Source organism: Microtus pennsylvanicus, chromosome 1 (assembly GCF_037038515.1).
Source record: "Microtus pennsylvanicus isolate mMicPen1 chromosome 1, mMicPen1.hap1, whole genome shotgun sequence".
NCBI classification, from domain to species: Eukaryota; Metazoa; Chordata; class Mammalia; order Rodentia; family Cricetidae; genus Microtus; species Microtus pennsylvanicus.
The window spans coordinates 77182886-77198784 of record NC_134579.1 but is presented as its reverse complement, the minus strand read 5'-3'; the positions used below and the strand labels follow the sequence as shown (position 1 = coordinate 77198784).

The 15899-nt window shown below is 53.7% G+C and overlaps 3 protein-coding genes across 15 annotated transcripts in view; 2 read left to right on the top strand and 1 right to left on the bottom strand.

The window, feature by feature from the left end:
* Smpd4 (sphingomyelin phosphodiesterase 4) overlaps positions 1 to 6786 on the top strand; it is a 30152-nt gene extending 23366 nt beyond the window's left edge. The window contains exons 16-21 of one of the 5 annotated variants that reach the window (XR_012910395.1): positions 396 to 592; positions 988 to 1221; positions 1334 to 1465; positions 1610 to 1738; positions 1907 to 2338; positions 6655 to 6786. Coding sequence is in view for 3 of the 5 variants with exons in the window: in XM_075970040.1 (XP_075826155.1) it covers positions 396 to 592; positions 988 to 1221; positions 1334 to 1465; positions 1610 to 1738; positions 1907 to 2236 (1022 nt within the window). In the remaining 2 variants the exon portion in view is untranslated. Of the gene's footprint in view, positions 1 to 395; positions 593 to 987; positions 1222 to 1333; positions 1466 to 1609; positions 1739 to 1906; positions 4341 to 6654 lie in introns of those variants that run through there. The other 4 variants (XR_012910394.1, XM_075970040.1, XM_075970013.1 and 1 more) reach the window with 4 other exon arrangements.
* On the top strand, positions 6358 to 11281 carry LOC142848249 (coiled-coil domain-containing protein 74B-like). Of its 2 annotated transcripts, XM_075970054.1 has the most exons (9): positions 6358 to 6808; positions 7612 to 7656; positions 8585 to 8644; positions 9189 to 9212; positions 9305 to 9470; positions 10277 to 10457; positions 10539 to 10618; positions 10693 to 10749; positions 10908 to 11281. In XM_075970054.1, exons 1-9 carry the CDS (start codon positions 6373 to 6375, stop codon positions 11149 to 11151), a joined length of 1293 nt encoding a protein of 430 aa, XP_075826169.1. In that variant the 5' UTR covers positions 6358 to 6372; the 3' UTR covers positions 11152 to 11281. The 2 variants fall into 2 exon arrangements, with proteins under 2 accessions (XP_075826169.1, XP_075826177.1); XM_075970062.1 differs by lacking the exon at positions 9189 to 9212.
* Positions 11282 to 11756: 475 nt separating this feature from the next.
* Positions 11757 to 15899, bottom strand: part of Med15 (mediator complex subunit 15) — a 62955-nt gene continuing 58812 nt past the window's right edge. For 5 of the 8 annotated variants that reach the window (XM_075969943.1, XM_075969960.1, XM_075969969.1 and 2 more), the window contains 8 exons: positions 15733 to 15860; positions 15435 to 15569; positions 15299 to 15362; positions 14385 to 14451; positions 13895 to 14055; positions 13642 to 13808; positions 13277 to 13375; positions 11757 to 12782 (listed from right to left, as the gene is read on the bottom strand). In XM_075969943.1, the coding sequence (XP_075826058.1) occupies positions 12646 to 12782; positions 13277 to 13375; positions 13642 to 13808; positions 13895 to 14055; positions 14385 to 14451; positions 15299 to 15362; positions 15435 to 15569; positions 15733 to 15860 (958 nt within the window). In that variant the 3' untranslated portion in view covers positions 11757 to 12645. Of the gene's footprint in view, positions 12783 to 13272; positions 13390 to 13641; positions 13809 to 13894; positions 14056 to 14384; positions 14452 to 15298; positions 15363 to 15434; positions 15570 to 15732; positions 15861 to 15899 lie in introns of all 8 variants that reach the window. The other 3 variants (XM_075969976.1, XM_075969998.1, XM_075969952.1) reach the window with 3 other exon arrangements.

Genomic DNA, 15899 nt, shown 5'->3' with positions numbered 1-15899 from the left:
ACTCAAGGACTTTGACCATGGCTTGGGGACTTGGGGGACATCAAAAGTTAGTAAACGCTCTGGGCTTGGTTGAATGTCCCATTCCCAGTGCTGGCAGCCAGGTAATGGCTGTATTGAGCTCAGAGAGATGGGCAGCAGAGCTCTAAACTGCAGCTCTCTCGAAACTGCTGTTGGTCCCTGTTGACGAGTGGACGGTGACAGGCAGCAGCTGCTGTCGCTAACCTAGCACTTGTCCACTGTTGGTGCTGCTGGGGCTCCCAAGCTTCGGACCCTTTGACAACCCAAGTACAACCCCTGCTCAGCATTGCCGCAGCTCTTCAGGAGCCTGAGAAAATGGTCTGGAATTCTACCAGGAGCTCCTGGGATGCAGGTGCCAGACTCCTCTTGCTTTCTAGGAGAGCAGCTGTTCCTGGAGCCAGAGCTCATCATTCCCCACCGCCAACATCGTCATTTCACCATCACCAGCAGCTTCCTGTCACCATGGCCCCCAGTTGTGACAGATGCCTCATTCAAGGTGAAGAGCCATGTCTACAGTCTGGAGGGCCAGGACTGCAAATATACCCCAATGTTTGGTCCTGAAGTCCGGACCCTGGTGAGTTACCAAAGGGCCACACTAATGTGAGCTCCCTGAAGTATTGAAGACTAGCTGAAGCAGGGAAGGGCTTTTCAGTTCAGGAAAGAAAGGAGGAAGGCTGAATACAGAGTAGATGCTCTGAGTTCTCCCCTCCCCTCCCCTCCCCTCCCCTCCCCTCCCCTTCCCTCCCCTTCCTTCCCCTTCCCTCCCCTTCCTTCCCCTCCCCTCCCCTCCCTTCCCCAGTAATGGGTAATATTTTCTCATAATCAAGAGCATCTACACCATAAATGCCATTTTCCCCTGTGGGTAGGCACTCTTCCCGAGCTGGTTACCCAGGGCCACCCTGCCTTAGTGCAGTGACACCACCTTTGGTGGCCCTTGAGCCATTGGCCATGCCTGTGCCTCCCTCGCAGGTCTTGCGCCTTGCTCAGCTCATCACTCAGGCCAAGCAGACTGCCAAGTCCATCTCTGATCAGTGTGTGGAAAGCCCCGCTAGACGTTCCTTCCTGTCATGGCTGGGTTTTGGCACCACAGACCCAAATAGCTGCTACCCATGCAATGATCTGGATGAGATGGGTCAGGACAGTGTCCGCAAGACAGATGAGTACCTGGAGAAGGCCCTGGAGTACCTGCGCCAGATATTCCGAGTATGTGCTACACAGCTCCCTCTGTGAGGGACTCACTCTAGTGGGGGTGAAGAGCTCTCCCCTTCCTTCCCTTTGAAATTCCCCCTGAAAGCAGAGACCTTCTCTCTGCTAGCTCAGTGAAGCCCAGCTGGCCCAACTCACGCTTGCCTTGGGAAACGCACGGGACGAGAATGGGAAGCAGCAGCTACCAGATTGCATTGTGGGGGAAGAAGGACTCATCCTTACACCCCTGGGCCGCTACCAGGTAGGTCGCCAACAGACTGCTACCACTTCTTTCATAAGGGGTGCGTAATGGTCACATGATCTGTCCTTGGCTTCCCTTATCCTCTTGCCCATGTTGTTTGCAAAGATGTATTTTCAGAACTTTTCTCACTGCCTGGGTTTCTAGATCATTAATGGTCTGCGAAGGTTTGAAATTGAGTACCAGGGGGACTTAGAGCTGCAGCCCATCCGGAGCTACGAAATCACCAGCCTGGTCCGAGCACTCTTCCGACTGTCCTCTGCAATCAACCGCAGAGTAAGTGAGCAGCTGGGGCAACTGGGCTTCCAGAGAGTGCTCCTGCCCCAGGCAGCATCTTCCCCTTCACAGCCCTGCTTGATCCAAGTCTGGGTAGAGAGTGAGGAAGCCTGGAATAGAGGGTGCTCTGCTGTCCCCAACACTGCTGAGACCATGCTTGTTACTCAGTTTGCAGGCCAGATGGCAGCTCTGTGCTCCCGGAATGACTTCCTTGGCAGCTTCTGTCGTTATCACCTCACTGAGCCAGCCCTGAGCAACAGACATCTGCTGAGCCCTGTGGGGCGGAGGCAGGTGACCAGTCCTGCCCGGGGCCCCAGGCTCAGCCTGCGTTTCCTGGGCAGTTACCGGACGCTGCTCCTGCTCCTGATGGCTTTTTTTGTGGCCTCTCTGTTCTGTATTGGACCCCTGTCCTGCTCCTTGCTCCTGGTCCTAGGCTACCTCCTCTATGCCATAGCTATGACACTGCTCACTGAGCGGGGGAAGCTGCACCAGCTCTGACCTGCTGACATCTCTCCTGAGCAGACTTGTGGGAGTCGATACATGACCCATTCCTGGGCCTGAGAGACCCTGGAAGGTTGCTTCAAAGCCAGGAATAGAGGGGTAGGTCATCTTCAGAGTTCTTGGGAGTGGGGTTCCTGCAAAGATGGAGTTACTCAGAGGAACCTAAAGTAGGAAGGAGTGTTCCAGCTAGGAATGTAAGGGATGACGTCAGAAGGCTCAGGGGCCATTCTGTAGGACAATCAGTGCTGGCCATGGGTCCTCACCTTCAGCCTAAGGTCTCACAAGTGACTAAGCTAGTAATCAAGGCCTTGGTAACCATTTTACTGTTTTGCTGTGCAGAGCTCAGGAGCTAGTGTGCCCACAGCAGGCTCTAAGCCTGGGCTCTGTGGGAGCTGGTCCTGCCCTGGCCTCTCTGTGAGGTAGGCAGAATGGGTTCCAGGCCCCACAGTGCCACGTGGCAGGCAAGTGTTGAAGATGGCCACTGGTCCTCAGCCACTTGGGGATGGAGTTGGGTCCTTCCAGCTTCTGTGGACACAATGCAGCAGTGTTGGATTCACCTGTAAAATCAAGGACTTCTAGGGAAGGTCACCTTTGTAACACAACGGCTCTGTGAAAGGACACCTTGACAGTCAAAGCCCAGACACCTGAGGCCTCATGGCTGTCCCGCAGGTGACACAAGCAGCAGCACCATCTCCATGGTGTTTTTAAAGCAGCCCTTTGTTCTGGGTGTGCACAGCTGTTGTTAAAAACAAAACAAACTTTTTTTTTTCAAGTTTTAACACTGGGCTTTGTATTTCAATGTAATTTCAGAATACATCATGGGACCCATGACCAAAAGTCGACCCAAAACATAACTGACCAAACCAAGGATCCGAATAAACCATTCTTCGGAGACCTTCACTGTCTGGGCTGAATTTTTAGCACATTCACCTGCATGGGGTCCCTGGGCACTCAGGAAGCATGGAGCAAGCTACTGAACACAGTGGCATCTCTATCTCGTCACACACACAGTCCTTTCTGCCTGGGAGTCCTGTTGCTTCCCTAGTGTCTGTCACTTTAACTCTGGGTGCCTTGAGAGTCCCTCCGGAACAAGCATCACCTCTGGCTTCCAGACGCTTTTTAATTTTTTAAAGAATGTTAATGTTATTTTATGGAGTAAGTGTTGCTTGTGTCTGTGCATCACAGGCATTGCTGAAGGAGGTCAGAGAGGTGTCGCTGTGTGCTGGGGAACAAACCCCAGTCCTTTGCAGTGTCCGTATCCAATCGTTGAGCCATCTCTCTGGCCCCCAGAAGAGTCATGAGTGCTGGATCTATGCTATTGAGCTCCAGGCCAGCATCTTCCCAGGAGTACAGCCCCCTTATGGGGGGAGGGGCGGTTGCCATTTGAGTGTCCAGTGTCCCCAATTCCCCTGGTCAAAGCTTCTGAATGACTAACCCTTATCAATAACCCTGTCTATCAGTATTTTTCTTTTTGGGGGGGTCACGGTGGGGTAGGAAAAGGGGGTTTGAGACAGTTTCTCTATGTAGCCTTGGTTGTCCCAGAACTCACTCTGTAGGCCAGGCTGATTTCAGAACTCAGAGGTCCGCCTGCCTCTGCCTCCCAAGAGCTGGGATTAAAGGTGTGCCACTGTGCCCAGCATGACTATCAATATTTATGAGATGAGTCTTTTTAATGTTTTTTTTTACTCTGACAGTTATATATGTGTGTGTGTGTGTATACACACACACAAAATGTATTGGTCATATCCACCCTAACTACCCCTCCATGCCCCCTGGAGTGGGGGAAGGGACGGAGTATGTGCATATGTGCCATAGTGTGTGTATGGAGGGCACAGGAGAAGCTGAAGGAATCGGCTTTCTTCTGTCTCGTGGGTTTGATGGATTGAATTCAGGCTTCCCAGTAAGTTTCTCATCTGACATAGTAGCTTCAGTTATCTACTTGATAAAGCTGGGAAAGGGAACTTGAGCTGAGGAGTTATATGTGGCACCTTTTCTTGATTGTTTAGCCTAGCCTGCTTTGGGTGGTGCTATCCCTAGACAGGTGGGCCTAGACAGCCTAGGAGCAAGCCCATTAGCAGTGATCCTTCCTTTATTGGTTTCTGCTCCAGGCTCCTGTCTTGAGTTCTTGTGTTGGCTTCTGCATGACAGACTATAACCTGTAAGCTAAAATAAACCCTTTCCCATTTTGTTTTTTGGTCATGGTGTTGATCACAACAGAAAATAACTAGGTCACTCAACTAAATCATCTCCCTGGGTTTTGTTTTTTCTTTTTTTCACTGTAGCCTACGCTGAAACTCAGTATGTATCCTAGGCTAGAATTATAGCTGTTAGCTTCCACTATCAGTTTGAAATGGGCTTTTTAAAATTTGTTTCTGTGTTTGTTTTGAAGATAGGATTTCACTGTGTAGCTCTGGCTGGCCTGGAACTCACTATGTAGACCAGGATAGCCTCAGAATTACAGAGCTGCCTGCCTCTGCAGTGCTGAGATTGAAGCACAAAAGTGTCTCATGGCCATCTATTATGAGATCTGGTACCCTCTTTTAGTGTGCAGGCAGAACACTGTATATAATAAATAAGTCTTAAAAAAAGAAAAGAAATTTAGTTTTGAAACCAGACATGGTGGTGCTTGCCTTTAATCTCAGGATTCAGGAAGCAGAGATGGATCTCTGAGTTCAAAGCCAACTTGGCCTATATAGCTAGACTAAGTCTCAAATGAAGGAAGGAATGAATGAATGGTCTCCAGGAAGCACAGTCTCAACTATGTCTCGAATAAATTAATAAATAAAGGAATGACCAAATGAATAAATGGTCTGGTCACCAGGAAGCAAAGACAGAACTCTGAGGTCAAGGCCAGCTTGTCCTACACAACTAGACTGTGGTTCAAACAGACAGACAGTTTGGTTTCCAAGTGGCTAAGAGTGCCTGCTGTGAGGCTGGAGAGATGATCCAGCAGTTAAGAGAGCTTCCTGCCCTCCCTCCCTCCCTCCCTCCCTCCTTCTTTCTTCTTACACCCACAAAGATTCTATGAGTGTTAGAAGATTTTTAAAAACTATCGTTGTTTAAAAGTAAGCTATTAAAGCGGAAGACTAAAACCAACTTTAAAAATGAGTGCTGTGGCACCAGCGGGCTAGGATGGCGGCTCAGCAGAGAACCTGTAGCTCCAACTCTAGGTGGTCACTGCCTCTATGGGCAGGGCACACCAATAGTATGCACTCCTACAGACTTACATAAAACTAAATTGGGCTTTCTTTTTTAAAGAAAAAGATTTATTTATTATATATACAACATTCCTTCCATGTATGCTTGCATACCAGAAGAGGGCACCAGATCTCAGTATAGATGGCTGTGAGCCACCATGTGGTTGCTGGGAATTGAACTCAGGACCTCTGGAAGAAACAGTCAGTGCTCTTAACCTCTGAGCCATCTCTCCAGCCCTAAGTTGGGCTTTCTTATTTCAGGTCCTGCTAACTGGGTTCTCTGGACAGAAAAGCAAATGCTTCCTTCAAATAGCTCTCTTTTTGTTTTTTGTTAAAGATTGTTAGTTGTTTTGTTTTTCGAGACAGGATCTCACTAGGTAGCCCTGGCTGTCCTGGAACTCACTGTGTAGACCAGGCTGACCTTGAACTCACAAAGATCCTCCTGCCTTTGCTTCCCAAGTGCTGGAATAAAAGGCTCTCTTGTTCTTTATGTTTCTCATGTACGGGTTTAGGCAGCTTTCTTCCTCCCTCCCTCCCTCCCTCCCTCCCTCCCTCCCTCCCTCCCTCCCTCCCTCCCTCCCTCCCTCCCTCCCTTCCTCCCTCCCTCCCTCCCTCTTTCTTCTTACACCCACAAAGATTCTATGAGTGTTAGAAGATTTTTAAAAACTATCGTTGTTTAAAAGTAAGCTATTAAAGCGGAAGACTAAGACCAACTTTAAAAATGAGTGCTGTGGCACCAGCGGGCTAGGATGGCGGCTCAGCAGGTATAGCGATTGCAGCCCCAGTATGAGTTCCTAAATTCGTTCCCTAGCACCCACATGAGAAGTGGGGAGGGAAGGCGCACACCCAGGATCTTAGGCACTGAGCGGCGGGGAGATGGGAGGATCCTGGGGCTCCGGGCTGCCCAGCTAGCAAGGAGGACAGAGTTTAGCTAAAATGCTAAAGCACGCACCCGCACACACAAAGCAGTTCGGGAGACGGGAGCGTTCTTCTGGACAGAACGCGGCCGCAGGCCCCGCCCCATGGCGCGCCCCGCCCTCTCCGGCGCGCCCGTTCCCACGGCGACCGGGCGCCAGCCTCCCGCAGCGGGTACTGAGTGGCGGAGGCGCCTTCATGAGCGGGGCAGGGGTGGCGGCCGGGGCACGGCCCCCCAGCTCGGGGGCCCCAGGCTCCCGGAGTGCGACCCGCCCACGCCCGCGCCATCCTGTCGGCCTGCAGCACGCGGGGACGCAGAAGGCTCCGCTCGGGCTCAGCGAGGCACAGAAGCGGATCCTGGACCTGGAGAAGAGCCTGCAGTTCCTACAGCAGCAGCACTCGGAGACGCTAGTCAAACTCCACGAGGAGATCGAGCACCTGAAGCGGGAGAACAAGGGTGAGCCTCTGGGTGCTAGCCCAGCATTTACAGCCCGAATGCCGCGGCCATCAACTCTGAACAGTCTCCGGGTGCGGGGAAGAACGTGGGTGGCTTCTCTTTAGTAGGGCTTGCGCTTGCCTACAGGGCTTAGTTAGTCCTCATGTGGTTCGTTTGTGCCCACCAGCCCAGGCAAATGCTGGTCCTTCTGTGCACTCTGCCCAGCGCAGAGTACGGCCCAGCTCATTGTTTAAAACCGTTGCGGAAGTTAAACAGCAGAGCAAATGCGAGTAAATGGTCACCAACTAAACACATACAGATCTTTGGCAGGGATTGCTTGGATACTGCCTTGCATCCCTTCCAACCGGGGCGGGGCACCCTACATGCTCCCCATCCCCAAGGCTTGGCCTGCCCGGAACTTTAGGCCCCAGTGTGACATGACTGCTATTCACTCTGCCTCACACCTTAACTAGCGCTGCTCAACTTCCTCCCACTCAGGACCTGTGGCCTCAGTTTTCTCCCTCTTTCTGGTACTGTTTCTACCTGGAATGCCAAAGATTATTTCACTGGGCATCCTACTACATTAGAACTCCCTCTCTATGCTTTGACGGACCAGCCCATGTCATACCCCGCTAACCATTGCCAGGGGACCCTGGAAGGCCAGCCATCCTGTCTTACTTCAGCAGCCCTGTTCCAGGCTGGCCTGAGGATGACAGGGATCAGCCAGAGGCATTTCTGGTGGGACCCATGTAAAGAGGAGCCACACTTCTGCTCTGAGTGGCTATAGATTGTAGGTGTGATAAGGAGTCTTTGCTTGCTTTCAGATCTCCACTACAAACTAATCATGAACGAGAAGCCTCAGAAAAAAGGTAGGACTCAGCTGTTTGCTGGGAAGCACCACTCATGCCCATGTGGCAGCACCGAGCCCTGCGTGCTAACTCAGGGGGACCAGTATGGGCCATTTTCCCCAGCCACAGCTGGTTTGCTGGCTCTCAGCACCACAGGCATGAGGAGTAGGGACTGTGCGGTAGGAACAGTAGGGAGGCTGCAGACGCTCCGGCTGCTGAGCCGAACTCCTGCAACTGGTGCAGCCCCGTGGCAGCCCCCATCCCCTGACCCTCATTACCCTGGTAGGTCAATGGCTGCTGTGATACCTGCCCCTGGATCCCTAGCCCCGAGCCACTGCTTCCTTACACTTGAGTGAGGTGTCTCTCAGCATACTCCCTTTGGGGACTCCTTCCTGCTATCTCCACAGCAACCTTAGGGGCCTGAGAACTAGCCAGTATCCAGAGCACTTCCTCCTGCCCACTGTGGCTTGCTCTTCTTGTTGGTCCTCCAACATAGCACAGCCCAAGGGCACATCAGCTGAGTACCTAGCTTCCCTCCCCTAATAAACTTTCAGGTCATTTGGTAATCTGATTGTTAAAGATGTCTGCTTGGAAATAAATATCCCAGTCCTGGCATGCCCAGGCTTCCTCTTCATGAAGGCATGCAGAGAACAGGAGGGCTCTTCAGCAGGGCAGGATGACCTGTTATGAACCCAGTGCAGCCCAAGCTGGTGGCCCGGCCCCGGCAGGACGTAGAGGTGGAAGTAGATGCCATGCTTGACCCAAGACCTGCCTTAGGGCTTACTGCTTCTTTGGTCACAGGACTTCTGCTTGGCAGCTGGCCCCTGCAGAAGCCTGGGGTGACTGCTCCTGTGGGGGCTCACCTGGGTGTATAGCTACCATAAGGAAGTGTGGGACACAGTCCTGCCAGAAGCGGGTTCTCCGGCTGAGCCCTGCGTCTTCCCCACAGGCAGTCTCTCTACATCCAGTCTTCAGTCCAACAAGTCTGCCTCCAACTCCACAGCATCTGGTGAGCCAGGGCCCTAGGCTGGACAGTCAGTGGGTCATGCTGCCTAGAGAGTTGAAAATCCTTGTCTTTGGCAAAGGGGGCAGCCCCAATATCCTATGTACAAAAACAGCCAGTAAAAGGGTCTGTGGAACAGGAGTCCTTGAGGTGAGGCTCCCTAGGAGGACAAAGCCTGGCTGTCAGTGTGGCATAGCCAGATGCTGTAGCAGGCCCATTTTTTGGGGTAGTGAGTAGCTGTGCCATTAACAGAGGAACTCATGTACCCAGTCTGTTTCCTTCTGGGAGGGTGGTATGTGCTCCACCCATAGCCCCCAGCCCCTGCCCAGACAAAATACAGAGCCTCTTCTTACATTCACCTTCTATAGGAGGCTAGCCAGCTTCATAGCAGCAGCCCCGGGTGAATGAACGCACGCAGGCCAGATCCCAGGCATCTAGTTTCTTCTACCCCCAAACGGAAGCCAGCGTCCTCCACGTGACTAACCTGGCACGTCCAGCAGGCGCTACCACAGGCTTCACCCTCCCAACTTTATTCCTTCCCTCTCTTCAGGACAGCGGAGGAAACTGATGCAGGGTCAGGGCTACTTGGGTCCATTGGTTGATCCTAGAGAATGGGTCAGTGGCTTCTAAGGCCTTTTGTGATGGCCCTGTTGGTGTGCCCTGCAGCCAACTCTCAAGGCAAGACCAAGCCCCAGCCCAGCTCCTTCAAGAAGCAAGAGCTGAAGTCTGACGCCCTCCAAAAGACAGAGCTGGAAGAGCAGTCACTCAGCAGTGCTGCCTTGTTCCACAGCAGCCAGCTGGACAAGGCCTCTGGGGTGCAGGGACAGGCCAAGTAAGGCCTGCTTGCACCCGAGGACCAGACCTGCACCCCAAGGGCCCCAAGCTTACCCTTAATAGGTTTCCACCCTGGGACCAGCATCTCCATAGACCTGACTCCATTTTGATGAAAATGGGCTCCAGGGAGCAGGCAGCTGCCAGGTTGCTTGCTGTTCTACTGGCCTCTACTTTCTTCTCTCCCCTGGGGGTCCTGCAGAGACCCCTGGTTGGCCTCACCTACAGGGGACCAATGGAAACCCCTAAATTGCTATTTTCTCAGAGAAGAGACAAAAAGTGATTTGGCCTAATTAGTTTGCCAGGAGGGAGGGTGGGGTCCCCAGGGCCAAGGGTCTTGATATGCAGACCTGGCTGGCTTGGAACTTACCCTGTAGGCCTTTCCCTGCCTCTGCCTCCTGTGTATGAGGATTACAGGTGTGAGCCACCACACCTGGCTATAGTCTGTTTTTACCAAGAACACTGAGTAGGATTCCTGTGCCCGACAAGACTGGAGCTGGCGTCTGTCTGATCAGTTTGCCTTTGGGAGACATGGGTTAGCAGAGCAGAGCAAGAGCCAACTCTGGGACCCCAGTTTTCCCAGTAGTCAGGCTCTGCCTTCTCTGAAGCCCCAATTCCTATGGGCAAGAAACATGTGGGACGAGGTTACCCGGCAGCCGGCTAGTTGCTCCCTCAACAAGGCAGAAGAGAGACCTGGGTCACAGCTGCTCTGGAGCACCCTGGCTAGTGGGCACACTGGCAGGGAGGCTGTGGGTGGGTGGCTAGACCATTCCCACAGGTCGCCTCCGTGCCGCTGTAATGTTTCAGAGACGAGGATGCAGAGGCTTCCAATTCAGGGGCCACGGTGGGGGGCAGCCATGGCAGGCAAGGAACAGGGATGGCCTCCATACTGGGCCTGCCCCCATGCCTGCGCAAGCCCACCACAGTGCAGCAGTGTGAGGTGGTCATCCGTCAGCTGTGGAACGCCAACCTCCTGCAGGCTCAGGAGGTGAGGCCCTGGGCAGGCATATGACCCTGCACGCCAGTGACACGGGACACTGTACCCACCATGCCTCTCCCTGCTTTTCAGCTACAGCACCTCAAGTCACTCCTGGAAGGGAACCAAAGGCCCAAAGCTGCAGCTGAGGAGGTTGGGCTGGGCTCTCCAAAGTGAGTGCCTTGTGCCCGGCGCCCTGCCCCAGCCCAGAGGAGGTGTGGGCATCATGGCTAACTTTCTTTCCCAGGGACCAGGAGTCCATGCAGTTCCCCAAGGTCACCGCCAAGGGCCTCTCTAAGAAGTGGTAAGTCCCAGACACAGGGAGTGGGTGCCCCCAGGGACAGAAGGGTAGGGTGTCCAGAGTTAAAGCCAGGCAGGCCCTGCTCTTAGCCCAGCGACTGGTTCAGGTTACCCTGAGGCAGCTGGCAGATGCCTGCCCTGACCATGCTTTCCTCCACCCAGCCTAATTCTGAGCCCAATGCCTGCGGCAGAGCGTGCCATCCTGCCTGCACTGAAGCAAAGCCTGAAAACCAACTTTGCTGAGCGGCAGAAAAGGCTGCAAGTAGTGCAGAGCCGGCGGCTGCACCGCTCCGTGCTGCTGGGCCGGCGCCCTGGGGGCCGGCCATCCTCTTTTGATAGTGGTTCACATCAGCCCTACTTTTCAGCCACACGAAATTCCAAGACAGACAGAACCCATGACAGATAAAGTACTTGTTCTCAGAATTGAGGTAACTGTCTATTTTCTCTATTATTTTACTATTCCTGCATCTATGCAAAAGCACATTATAAAATGTAATTCTACTACCCACGGACTGAAAATAAAACGGTTTCTCCAAGTCCTAAGCTTCTTTGCTCACAGCTGTCAGGTGTCCCTGCTGCTCTGGAAGTGCCTGCTCCATCTAGGCAGCCAGAACTGGCACAGCCTAGGGGTGCTGTGCACCAGCAGTCTCACGGCATTTTGGGGCCAGCTGGCTTCCTTCCTTGACTGGCCTGCGGGCTGCCTTCTAGGTACATGGGCATGACTGAGAACACTGTCCTGGCTGCCTGGACACCAATCATGCTGGGCTCACCTGCTGGAGGGAAAACTGTCTTCTCCAGATCACACTCTACCTCAGGCCAGCAGCTGCCACCCGGAAGTGGCCAGCCTGCGCCTACTCCTACCCAGCATCAGAGCCTCACCCCTCCACTACCCACCCTTACATTAATCTCAGTAAACTAGACCAGGGCCTGAATCAGGAGGCGATGTCAGGAAGTAGATGGACAGTACCCCTGCCAGTGGGCCCAGACTCACAAAAGGTAGACACAGTAAACTCCTGACAAACACAGGAATAATAAATTTATTATAAGAATCATATAACAGAGTAGTGCACATATAAAAAGGGGGAATTTCTTTTCACCAGAGCGCTACCCATTACAGCCCAGCGTGGCAAGTGCCTTAGGGCAGCGTTCTGAAGGAAGCCCATGCTCCTGGTGGTGGTACAGATAATAAGAATATGGTGTTCTGAGGCTGTGGGTCCCAATGACAGTATCTGACCAGCCGCTCATGTCTCACAGCACTGACAAAGGCCCTTCACCCAAGAGTGGCATAGGAATGTCAGGGGCAGCCCCCGCCCCAGCTGGTCCTTCTCACAGCACTGAGGAGATCCACGAAGCTGAGGTCCTGCTAGCAGCAGAGAACCTGCTGCTGCCGCTGCCTTACTGGCCTTTCCTTCAAACTGAAACCTAGGCCCTAGATTCAGAAGTATTCAAAGTGAGGTGTCCATGTACCTTATGAGGCACAACCTGAACCCCATACTGTGACTGGAGAACTGTGTGTATAGTGAGAGTTTCCTATGTCCTTGACATTCTCCAGACAAGTACAATGTACTGTGACAGAGACGCTTAGATGGGACCTGAGTTCTCATGCTGCTCAGTGGACACGGAGTCCAGGAAGGCTGTAGGAAGCATGGCTGTAGGAAGTGTTGGGCCTGACTTCTGGAAGAAATCAATGGGAAGCCTTCCTGGGCCCTCATGCAGCCAGCTCCACAGCTCCCTGATCAATACTGCACAAGCATGGGGAAACATCTGACAGTCCCAAGGCAGAAGGAAAAGCAGGAAAGCTAGCCTAAGCCAGGCCCTCTAGGAAGCCAACCCCCAGTAACATATGGTAGTGGTGTGAACTCCGCAGCAGGGGCTGCCGCTGGTCCTCAAGTTCAGCTTGCTAGGCAGCTGAGAGGCAGGCCTGGTGGATGCTCTGGGCCCAGGTGTTGAGCAGGGCTGTGACAGAGTGCTTGTCGGGAAGCTGCAGCAGCCTGGAGGTCATGCACCGGTGCACTGACTGCAGAAAGGGGTTGGCATCTGCAACACAGCAGCAACCATGAGTGCCAGGCCTGGCAAGGCAGCAGCCCCTGAGCCAGCTCTTGCGTCACTTCCAGGAAGGGGTGCCACCTCTTAGTCTCCTGTGCTAAGAACTGGAATTTGTATGGAGCCCCAGACAGTCCCTGCTGTGTGCCAGCAGAGCCTTAGGGATTGATTATTCCACCCAAGGGGCTCTCTCTGGAGCCCGATCACACAGACAGAGCTACATGAACTGCTGCTGGTGCCCCTGGGAATACCATGAACTCCAAAGGAATACCATGAACTTGACTGCCCTCCCCCACTTGACAGGTGCCCCGAAACTGTGGGCAAGGGGCAAAGGACACAGTGGCCCTTCTTTCTCCAGGCAACTGCAGTCCAGCCTACCCTGCCTACTGGGGAGATGTGAGGTATCTTTCCGCTGTATAGGGACCCTGGATGTGCAGAGATGATCCTGCCTGCCTTGGGTCTCCAATGGCTTTTCTAGGTTCACCCACCATACTGCCACTGACGGTCGATCCACATCGGGCTCTGAGCAGGGTAGTCAGCAGGCACACTGAGCTCCAGTGGTGGCACACTAGGGAGGTCCTTGTCATCTGGAACACAAGAACTGCACATGTGAACCAGCTGACAGCCTGGCGAGCCGACACAACCCTGCTCACCTCATCCCTGCTTTGGTGGAGAAGGATTGAATGCATGGACTCAGGTGCTGGGGGGAGCTGTGGAGTTGGGACAGGGAATGAGAGGTGAGGCTAGAGCTGCAGTGTGGCAGGCCGTGTGAGCACATGTGTAGCTTGAAGGCCCTGGAGACTGACCTGAGCATGAATGGCAAACCACCACACCCACACCCCTGGACACTCACCCAGCTTGCAGATCAGGTGGACAGCGCCGTTGTTGCTACAATGAGAAGGGTCCAAGTTCACCAGGAACTTGGGGTCCAACCTGGCCACTTCACCTTGCAGCACATTGGGGATGCTCTGCCGCTCGTCCTCCTCAAATCTGCGCTTCCGGGAACATACCACTGGGGACCTGGAGGAGGGGACTAAAGTTATTATGCAGATGCCACACAGCTTCTGGCTGCTGCTTATCATGAGGCCCAACCCGGGTATACATACACAATAGGTGGGCCATGGATGGCCATCATGGCGGGCACGAATGTGCGGTACAGGGAATGGTTGAAGACAGGTGAACGGATGTTGGCCAGGACTGCATCTAGGAGTGGCTGGCACAGGTCCTGCTGTTTGGTTGGAAGAACTGGGGGTGGTGGGGGTGTGGGCTAGAGACAAGACAGAAAGGGTCAGTGGCCTGGGCTCAAAGCCTCATCATTTTGAAGAGTCTTCCAGACTCCAGGGTCCTCCACAGCCTCTACCAGACAGAGTGCAGACAATGGTAGCTGATTCTGAACGCATTACAGCCTGCAGCCTCATTCCCACCCCAGTGCCCACATTCTCAGGGCAGGGCCTGAACAGAACTAGCAAACACAGGGGTAGAAGGAAGGATTGGGCTCTGAGAGTGACTTCTGCCCTCCTTGCTCCTTGGGTAGAATTTCCAGATGAAATCGGGTTCCTTGAGAGCACTAACTTCTGACCCTTGGGCTCCACTTACCACTGCCATGTCATTCTTGAGTTTCTCCAGGGCAATCTCACACTTCTGCAAGGTCTTCAGGGGACACCTAAGGAGAGGACACATGATCTGATACTCTGCTGGAGGGCTAGGGCGGCGACTCTTGGAGGCTGGTCCTGACCACCATCTAGGTAGTCTCTGGGGCCTCGGCCACTGGAAGCCATCACAGGACTCCCAGCCTACTAGCGTCTTCCAGAACAGACCCGGCAGGACTCAGTCTCATCTGGGCCAGCTCTTGCGCAATCTTGGCCCTGTGGCTTGAAGGGCTCTAACATAAGAGGGCCTGGAGGACTGTGTAGCTCCAGCAGGCCTTACCCAGCAGTGACTGCCAGACAACTGGAAGAGTCCTCCTGAAGTCAGGCAGGGCTGTGACGCCTCAGACGGTGTGCAGACATACCCACGGACACCGTAGTCCTCAACACTGCCATTAACTGTACCCTATGGCTGGTGGGCATAGGCGGTGGAAGCCTGGCAGCCCAATGTCATCCACGAGCTTCTGATAGGCCTCATTTGGGTTTGTCTTTACAATTAGTGCACACAGCTGCAGCTGGGCCCACAGCACACGGGTGAGACGCAGCAGTCTGCCAAAGGCCAGCTGCAGGTGGGGCCACTACAAACCAGGACCTAGGATAGTGTACCATGAACCAGGCAGGCTATGACAACCATAGGAGGAAGTGTGAGGCCCACGAAGTCTTGGGCAGGGTTGAAAGGTGGGTGCTAGGACAGCAGGCAGGGTTGAAGCTTCAGCACACACCTACTTGTGAAGTCATCCTGCTTCAGGTATGGTCCACAGAGCTGCTGGACCCTTTGTTAAGCCCACACTGTCACCAAGTCTTGGGGACTCTGTGAGTTGTGGTACAACACAGTCCCTCCCAAAGTCCTAGAGCAGTGCTCACCGCTTAGAGGGGTCAGTGAGAATGTCCAGCAGGCTCTTCATCTTACTGAGGTCCTTTTTTCTGTCTAGGAAAGGAAGGGGACACTAAGAAACAGGCCCTGCATGTCCCGGCCCCGTCCTGGCCTGGGCCAGCCTACCTTCATTCTTGTCGATCTTGTTGATCATGCGTCGCAGGGGCTCAATGTACTTGGACAACTGCTTCAGCTTGTCCAGATACTGTTGTTCTTCAGCCTGGCTGGAACCAGCTGGGCTCATGACAGAGCTGGGGTTCACTGCAAAGGACAGGATGGGTAAGATAGATGGCTACAACCTGTGGGGCAGGTGTCACAGCAGGTCTGGGGGTCCCATGAGATCTTTACACAACTTGAGACCTTGGGAGGGGAAGGGGTATTAGGCGCCTTGTAGAGCTGTCCACCCAGCCCAGGCCCAACTTACCAGGGGTGTTTAAAGGTCCAGGGGAGGGGACGCTGAAGTTCTGTGGGGTGCGTGCTGTCACTGGGCTCTGAGAAGGCTGTGGTGAGGGGCTAGGCAGGAAGCTGCTGGGGGATGGGGCAGGGCCGGAGCTGCAGCCAAGTGAATAAAAGCAGGTCTGAGCCCAGAAC